General features: G+C 39.0%; 1 protein-coding gene across 5 annotated transcripts; it reads right to left on the bottom strand.

Moving 5' to 3' along the window:
* Positions 1 to 1,142: 1,142 nt before the first annotated feature.
* Positions 1,143 to 8,964, bottom strand: LOC117495469 (serine/arginine-rich splicing factor 11-like). 5 transcript variants are annotated; one of them, XM_034146729.1, is made up of 12 exons: positions 8,611 to 8,964; positions 7,300 to 7,433; positions 4,519 to 4,622; positions 4,049 to 4,138; positions 3,912 to 3,958; positions 3,692 to 3,825; positions 3,288 to 3,369; positions 3,032 to 3,148; positions 2,731 to 2,820; positions 2,306 to 2,377; positions 2,043 to 2,214; positions 1,143 to 1,943 (listed from the first exon to the last, which is right to left on the bottom strand). In XM_034146729.1, the coding sequence occupies exons 1-12, from the start codon at positions 8,730 to 8,732 to the stop codon at positions 1,728 to 1,730; spliced, it is 1,380 nt and encodes a 459-aa protein (XP_034002620.1). In that variant the 5' UTR covers positions 8,733 to 8,964; the 3' UTR covers positions 1,143 to 1,727. The 5 variants fall into 5 exon arrangements, with proteins under 5 accessions (XP_034002620.1, XP_034002622.1, XP_034002621.1 ...); XM_034146731.1 differs by adding an exon at positions 6,937 to 7,059 and having other exon boundaries at positions 4,519 to 4,996; positions 7,300 to 8,962; XM_034146730.1 differs by having other exon boundaries at positions 4,519 to 7,059; positions 7,300 to 8,962.
* Positions 8,965 to 9,344: the final 380 nt, after the last annotated feature.

Here is a 9,344-nt window from a genome sequence, read left to right on the forward strand (position 1 = left end):
TTCATGGGCTTTCAATAACGTCGATAACGACAGGTGCTCCTGTTTACATATGTGAAGGTTAAAGTGTAAACAATTAGCCTTTTTGATTCTATGTTCAGTATCACTATAATCAAATACAGTACTTTTAGTTTTTTGCATTACATTCCTCAGTACGGGCAGTTTTAAGCTATTTAAATTGTCCATGTTTCAAGTAGGAAATTCATCATTCAACATGTCTGATGTAGGGCAAAAACTGTTGTATAAATCTGCAACACTATTTTCATAAAAAATGCACATCTCTAAGAGTTTGGCCTGCCATTTTCATTTGTTTTATTTCTTGTAATAGGAATGTCAGAATGGTAGTATGGCTTAAAAGAAATGTAAGTCATAAAATAGTGTATCTATAAAATAGACAAAAGAAAATGTCTTTGAAAAATCTAAGTCATAGTAAAGTCTCTTGCAAAAATATTTCAAAAGTCAGTGTATATTGTTAACAAGTCATAAAGTTAAATTAGTCATAGTTAGTATGTAAATATAACATGAAAATAATATAGTTTGTCATACAATTGTAAACAAGTCATAGTATAACTTCTATAACTAAATAAAAAAGTTATAGTATAATAAAACAATGTAATACTCATAGTATATTATGTCTTTAAAATGAAATAAAAACGGTCATAGTTTAGTTTTTAATTATCTCAAATGAAAGGGTCACGTTGGTATTGTAGGCCTGTGGTGGTGTGTGCGGCCTCAGACTGCGTCCGAAACAGGTGGGGCACACAACCCCACCTGCGGTACGCGACGTCAAGGGATACGTTCCAATCCGAATAGTCGGTTCGGTTCACCCTGGTCATGTGACTTCAGAAGCTGATAGAACTGCTAGTTGCATGGCAACCGCGTTCTATCAATGCTAGTGCTGCTAGCTAAAGTTAGCAACGTCTGTCCATAATTTTGCTGTTCAATGAGGAAGAAAAATATATTTAGTGTATTTTATGAAAACCTCAATCATATGCTGGCGTCTTAAATTAACACCGTTATATACTACGGTTTGAGCCTTACAAAAACCCGAAGTTTAATCAAGCAATTAGCATTTTTTGGGCGGTTATTGTGAGAGATATGATGCAACAGTGAAGAACTGTAAAACATTTCAGTGACAACACAAGTTGACAGTTTGACCCAATTTTATTAGTTTCCTTTGGAAAACCTACTGACTTCGTTGCAATAACACATTTCAATCTACAGTGTACACTTACAAAGAGTTGTAAATAGGAAGGTCAGCACGAACACAACATTGTGCATTACAGTTAAACAAAAATGATTCGGCAACCAAAAGCATGAGCATGAAGCCAGTGCTGGGTGGTGAGGGACTAACAGTCTGAGGGAAGAAAGGACTTGATCCTGACTAGTAAATATTTACAGACAGCATTTTAGTGGGAAACGCTGAGTATTTTACTGCCAGTAAAACATTTGAACACAAAGGCAACAAAAAGAAAATTCAACAGGATCTTAAAAAAGTACAGCATTGACAATTAAAAACCACGTTGCATGTTATTTATATTTAGTCCATATTTTCTCCTTTCTTTACAAAAATTATTGAACTGCTTTCCGTTTAAACCACCCCAATGCTTCTACAGTTAATACAACAAATCTTTTCAACTTTGAGTGAACAGGCACCGACATGTTGTGGCCTATATTAAAAATATAAAACAGGACAGTGGACAGAAAACACGGTCTGGTTCGGGACGCTCCTAGTCGCTCATCTCCATGTCTTCCTGGTGATGGTCGTCTCCATTTAGTTTGGACTTTTTGGGGATTTGGCCCTCGGATCTCTCTATCTCCTCCAGGCCTTTGCGGGTGGGGGTTGAGGCGGAGTCAGAGTCGGTCTTCCTCTCATCGTCATCCTCCTCCAGTCCTTCCTTTTCACTGTCATAACCCTGCTCCTCTTCATCGTAATCCCGGGTCACCTGTCCAAACAATTCAAGTAACTTAAATTCAAGCCAAAGTCCCATGAAATGTAGCCACCTAGGACTATATTTAATAGTAATGTCAGGCGCTTAATGTACCTTCACGTCTCCCTTCTCGCTATCAGACTTGCGATCGCGATCTCGCTCTTTGTCTTTGCTCTTCTTCTTCTTGCTGCTGGAGCGTTCTCTCTCATCTCTGCTGCGATCTCTGTCCTCCCTCCTGTCTCTTTCCTTCTCACGCTCCTTGTCCTTCTTTTTTTCCTTCTTGTGACTGTGAACATGACAAATGTATCATTTTTAGTTTGTATACTAAAAATAACTGCATTTATTACATTGAATGTTAAACGTGTTGAACTACTCACCGTTTGGGCGATGGAGACCTGGACAGCTTCTTCTTGGGGGACCGAGTTGCACTTCGGCTTCGCCTGTGCCTCCTGAGAAGCAACATTAAAGAAAGATCTGTTAAGAAATCTGTCATTTCCAAATGATGTACTGCTACCAATGAGAATTATTTTCTGTTGTGAATGTAAAATCTCATTGAGGAAAGTATTGTTTAAATTGTAATAAGTCATCTTAATAATTAGGTTTTAAAATATATTATTGTATTCTATTTAGACAATACAAATGTGAATTACTTACAAAAGAGTGGTTCATTTCAAGAGACCGTCTGATGTTTATAAATGTTGTTTTATTAAAGAGCAATAGTATACATTCAGACGTTGTTACCATTTCAATTGGTTAATCAATAGAAAAATTACTTAAATAATAGTTATCTGCTCAAACTCACCGACTGATGCTTCGGGACCTCCTGGCACTGCTGTAGCTCTTTGGAGGCGTCTTTGACCTTTTCTTGGACTTTTCCTCCTTCCTCCTGTCCCTAATCCACACAAGCACGGTCCACATTAGCAAACAGCAGAACATTGCATCAAAAAAACAGCAGTAAACTTGATCTACTGGTAGCTCTTTTCAAAGTAGCGTGTATTCAAAAGGTGGCCGTTAAAAGTCATAACACAGACTCTGCACTAGTCGACACACTTTGTGGCCGATAAAAGTAAGTTGTGGTACAGAGGATCAGTGCAGCTGCTGACCTGGATTTACTGCGGCGGCTCCGGTCTCGAGAGTGAGTCCTCCTCCTGCGGGGGCTCTTAGACCTCCTCCTGCTGCTCCTCGAATGGGACCGCCGTCGAGATTTGCTCTTCGAACGTCTGCCGAAATTAAGAGATTCAACATTTTATAACAGAAAACTTCAGTCAGTAATGAAATATTCTATTTATGTCTTGTATGTAGAGGCCACAATCCATTTCGTTTTTCCATCTGAGAGGGCGAGTAACAGTTTGTCTTTACCTGTGTCTTGAGCGAGACCTGGAGCGCCTGCGCCGGGAACGCGAACGGGAGCGGGAATGTTTACGCTTGTCATCCTTTTTATCTGCAAAAACAGTGAAAGAAGTTATACATCTTCATGGTAGGAAACATAATGTTCACCAAGGGGTTTGAAATTAGCCTCATATTGGTGAGTACGTCTCGGAAGGCTATAGGTGACGCTAGTGGCTTAATATTTGTACCAAAAATAGTCATGTAATAACAAAACTATTTTGTATCTTTTTTGGTTGTTAATTTTAGACATGTACTCAGACAATAGAACACATATTCCACTGAATATGGACTGAATTAAATTGCAGCATAATATTTAATGGAACAGGACGTCAGCAGTACTATCCTGCTGAATGAAAGAAGATCAGAGCACTCACTTCCTGGCTCGATGGCGGCAGAGATGAGAGACTGCGCCTCTCGGACTCTCTTCATGGCCTCTTCAATCTCCTTATTGGAGGCATCGTTCTTCATCCCTGGATTCATGCCCATTCCGGCTGCTAATGGATTCATTCTGAAAATGCCATCAATGATTTAGTTTTTCTCTTCAAAGAAATATTTAGGATTGCATATTCTGCAGGATTGTGGATCGTCTCTTACTTTGGGTCCATGGACTGCATGAGCTTAAGGAAGTCTGCAGAAAGAGCCTGAAAGAGATACAAAGAGGAAATGACTTTTAGAAGGAAATTATCTTATCTAAACATGCTGTGACTAAGGGCGACTGAGCAGGTGCTCACCTGGGGGTTCATGTTGGGGCCCTGCATTCCCATGGCAGCCATCTGCTCCATGTTAGGAACTCCAAGCCCCCCGAATGGATTCCCTCCCATCTGAAACAACACATGCTCTTTACAATGTAAACCACTTCAACATCTAGCTCATGTTTACCTTCTTCAACACATAAATATAAATCAAATGTCAATTCATCAGAGACCCAGAAGAGTTTACATCCTCTAAAAAACAAATGTCCAAAACTCATAGAAGCCTGGCCGGTAAAAACATTTATAATATTACATCATTTGTCTTATTTTCATTTGTCGATAGAGACAGTTAATGAAAGTCCATGGTGATGTCTTTCAAATATGTTTTAACTACTAATGAACCCAGAATGTAAACTGTTCAAATATATGTTATGCCACTTTTGATCAAGCAAACATGTACAGTAATAGGAAACGATCACAATTTCAATGCAAAGTTAGTCAAAGCTCACCAGAGGATTGGGTGTGGGAAGAAGGCCCCCCCCCGGCATCATTCCTGCCACGGCATTGGCCGGAGCGAGCAGCGACATAGCTTTAGATTCATCAGGAATGACTCCTGGAGAAAAACAAAAACATTTCAGTACACGCATGGCGCAAACATCGATAAACACTCAGACAAGACTTGCAGACAAGCCTCCTCTTACTACTCTGAGGTAAAAAAATAAAGTATGAAAAATCCACTTTTTTTGTCTTGTCTGTAAATCTTGATCCCCGACTCTTTTTTTTGTGAAAGTATGATTGTAGGATTAGCAGCTATGAGTTTATAAGTCACAATACACACTGTGGTCAACACTGCCAAGATTTTTTCACCTGTACTTGATTTTTAAGTCATGAACCAAACGTAAGCAAGCACAGCCAGTTGTCCCGTGGGATGTGCTCTCAACTTTCATTAGATGTTTTATGAACAAGCGACTCGTGCCGGCTGCTTCGCTATAAAGCACACAAAAACATTGAGATACAGAAAACAAAGTTCATGATTTGGGTGTAGACAAGGATACATTTCAACATCACTTACCATTACCTATACTAAAACAGAAAAGGTTCACACATATTACCTTTTCTGGGCTTTTGTTGGTGGTTACTTTGTACAATCCCACCAAAAAACAGAAACACTTAAAATTGGAGACCAGATCAAGTATTGCCAACAAGCTACAATACTGCTAAATTTTAGCCAACAGTTTGTCACTAAAAGCACTAAACAATATCAAAGATAAACTGCACTTAACATTAAAGGGCTATTAAAGCTGTGACAAAATCATGACAAATGTGCCCAGAGCTGAAGAAACCAAACAGGAAAATCTAAAGGGACAATCTTATGGAGATGATCATCCATGGTGCAATCTGAAAACAGACTATTTATAATCTGACATTTTACTTTAAAAAAAAAAATAAAAAGGGGGGGAGAGAGGGAGACACACACACACACACACACACACACACACACATGCGCCCACACAACAGAAAGGACACTTGAGAAACAGGATAAGGCTGCAGAAGACAAAACTGTTGGTGGCATTTTCAGGAGGGCCTGGTATATAGGGCTGGCTGAACCAGGAAAAAGAACTGTAAAACACAACAACAAAAGAAACACCACTGTTAAATGTGAGATTCACTCAACTCATGTGTGGAGAGGGTCAATAAAAAGCATTTGTACTGCAACATCAAGCAGAGAAACTACTTTCATCTGGTATGTTAGGGAAAATTTGGAAATACAGATGCAGTTTAAAATATCAAAAGGCTTTGGCACATTCAGCAGGTAAATGCCAAAGGCAGTTTGTGCGCTTATCATGTTAATCAACTTCCACAACACCTGTTCAGTCTAACTGTAGAGGATGGCACACACCTTCAAAATCTATTCTAGCATGCACAGCTGATTAGTCCGTCTACCCTGCATGCTTTGTGCTGGTGTAGGGATGCCCCGAACATTTAACCCCAATCTGAGCCATTTAATATATCCATTCTGCCATGTCCCGATCCAATATTTATATTTTCCTTTATTATTCAGCTATAATCAAGCCAATATAGATAGATAGATAGATCGTACTTTATTGATCCCAAATTGGGAAATTGTTTTTGTTACAGCAGCATATTACACTTAGTAAGGAGATTCAGTTTGTATATGTTTGGGAAACAGCTCTGCATTAAAGGAAAACAAGGCTACGCCCTAAACACCCACACAGGAGAAATGATCAGGTATTAGGCAGATTAGACTTCTCTTTAGCACCGAGTGGACCTGTAAGACTGCCATTACATCTATTAGGGCGGGACAATTTACACCTGGAGCTAGGAGACATTAGCAAAGTGCCCGCTATAGCCCTGCCCAATAAACCTAAAAGATATGTCTCATCAGCCAGCAACTGAAAACAGCAGTGCATGTGCAGGGATCAATGTTTTCCTACAGCTAGCTAATTGTTTTTGCAGCAAAGAAACTACATGCATGTATGCTACAAATTTCTTACAATATATTTATTTTAAAAAAGAGCTGTGAAACAGCTGCAGAATGCGTATTGGTTCAAGCACAATGGAACATTGTAACAACTGGTGTTCCTTTCGTGCAAAAGGTTTAAATATAAACAGAGGATCAGAGAGTGTGCATGATTCAAAGTCAAAGCCACACATTTAAATATGTCTTGATCAGATTTGATCTGCCTCGATACAAACCAGCAGATCTGCTCGGGGCATCCCTAGTCTGGTGCTGCTCATTGAAATGTATTTAAATGTAAAATGTATTTAAACATGTGAGGTATTGAGATTTCCCTGCACCCTCTCCCACCACCCCCTCATTTTGCTTAAGAGTTGTGTGGCTATCCTTTAAAAAAAAAAAAGATGCCTTAAACAGAGAGAAACAAAATAAAGAATTAATATTTTACTGGAGAACAAGAGAGAGAAGGGGGCTTGCGAGCCTGGTGCCATTATTTTTTCTAATCTCCTGATGGCAGCAGAGGACCACTTTCAGCCAGCAAGGAAGGGGCTCTCTGCAAATGACTTGTCCACTATGAAACCACAACACAAATAACAGAGAGAGAAGTTTACAGCTAGATTGTCAGACATGGACACAAATTCACATTTCCCTTGTATATACCTAATAATGCCAAGCATTGAGAAGCTTAGCAATTTCTCTTGGTCACAAAATAACTCAATGTGTTTGCAATTCTATCAAAAATAACCTACACATTGGGATGTATGTTTAGAGATAGCCATGTGAGCAGGAGAGTAATAAAGCAGACACCCACCTTCAGCAAAAGGGACCACGATCAAAGCTCGGTCCACGAAGACGGTGTTCGTCAGGTGTTGGGAAACTCCCACCGACTCAGACTCAAGGAACTTTACAAAACAGACACGTGAAGTCACAGGCAAGGGAGAGTCACTGGAAGAAAATACAGATATGTTGTGCAAAGAATACAAACAAGGAGAAAACATGCCTTCTTCAAACTGACCTGATTGAGTTTTGTGTCCCCAGGGACAAGTAACTTAAAAATGGATCATGGTATATACAGTCTCTACATCCTCGATTTAGGCAAACAATGAATCTTAGGATATATTTTGTAGCGTATATAGTGTAATCACAACTCTCATTGACAAATTTGTTGAGAATCACTGTCAATCACTGACGCTTTGAACCTTTGTTGTTGTTAGTCCTCGACATCTCCTACCTGCTGACAAGCCAGGTGTAATTGGATACAGGAAAATACAAAGCAGAGAACAATTATTTCCTACTATAGCCAACTTTGAAATACTGTATATTATGTATTAGCATCCCAAGTGAGAGGCAGGGACCTTAGAAATTGGGCACAGGAAGTGACTGGCATTGAATTAGTCTGGTTTTCCACTTTGTATAAATCAGGATTTACTACTTAAGGAAATACTGCAGCTGTGACTTCTTGAATCTAGAGACGAAAGTCATGGTCCTCATTGATTCATCTGATAATTACTCAATTAAGTTTTTAGTATATACAAATCACAAAGAGAAAGTCATAGCAAGAAGACATTGAAAAATATCCCATTTACAGTTTTGTTAAGCAGAGAAAGGCTTTGTGCAGGGCTGAAAAAACGAACCAATCGCACCAACTATAATCAATACAAATGTAGGGGTCATTTATCAAACAAAAATGCCATGCTAACGCTATCATAAATAACTCAAATATGTTAATTGTCAATTTAATATCTTTGTGTTTTAGATTAAACAAACACTTGGTATGGAAACTTCTATTTACCATTTTGTAAACCTACTTTCAGATTGGTGGCTAAGTTAATGAAGCAAACACAACTGGTTTAATTCTCATGTACGACTGGGAGCTATCACACCACTAAGTCTGTTTAAGACGGGACATTTCATTCTGTCCTAAATCTCTCTAACAAACACAACAGGATAAATTATCAGTATTAGTCCCTCATGGTTGCTGAAGCTTCCACTAAAGGCGCGGGGAAACGTTAGCATTAGCATGAGGCCTACTCGGCTCTGCAGGCCTAATGAGAGGCCCAGCCCTTAACAACTTTAGCTCGGCAAAATAGCGTTTTACTTATTTATATTTTACAATACTCACTCAGGTGGAAACAGTTTGAGCTCCTCTATGTTTCCGAGGAATCCGAACAGAGTCCGCATTTGCTCGGACGTTGTGCTCGGGGAAACATTAGTCACCTGAATGACGTGCGTGTTAGAATTCATTTTTGCAATGAGTGCTAATCGAACTAGCTAGCTCTGCGCCAGCAACGTGCCTGAATTTAAAACAAAAAAGAGACGAGCTATGTTGTGTTTACGAGGAAAAGGGCGTCAGGCGATTACAAGACCTGGCATTTTCCCTGTAAACAGAAGCTGGTTATTGTTTGCTGCGGGCTAATGTCTACGACAGCCGCGAGCACAGAGCAACAATAGCGCTGCCGAAAATGTCGTGAGGCACTGGTGCCGCGTTAAGGTGCAGTTTCTAAACTGGTATTTATAAATGTTCACCCAGTAAAATGGTGCAAATAAATATGACTGTATTGTTTTTTGGTTAATTATTGTGGGGGGGAATCGAACACGTCACATTACCATATATTCTTACTAAATATATTATTAGGTATTTGTTGTTTTATATTAAGAAAACGTTTTTCATGTTATATTTTGTTCTTAGAATATGTATTTTGTTAATAAAAAATACTGAATCGAATCGTGAATGAATTATTCAAAAAATAAATGTATTCATATGTAATAAATACATGTATAACGGGCAATTCTTCTACAACGATTGCTGAGTCGTTTATGTTAAAGTTTATGTTAAAAGTTGCACTTTTCCAGCAG

The sequence above is a fragment of the Trematomus bernacchii genome, unplaced genomic scaffold (assembly GCF_902827165.1).
Source record: "Trematomus bernacchii unplaced genomic scaffold, fTreBer1.1, whole genome shotgun sequence".
Classification (NCBI taxonomy): Eukaryota; Metazoa; Chordata; class Actinopteri; order Perciformes; family Nototheniidae; genus Trematomus; species Trematomus bernacchii.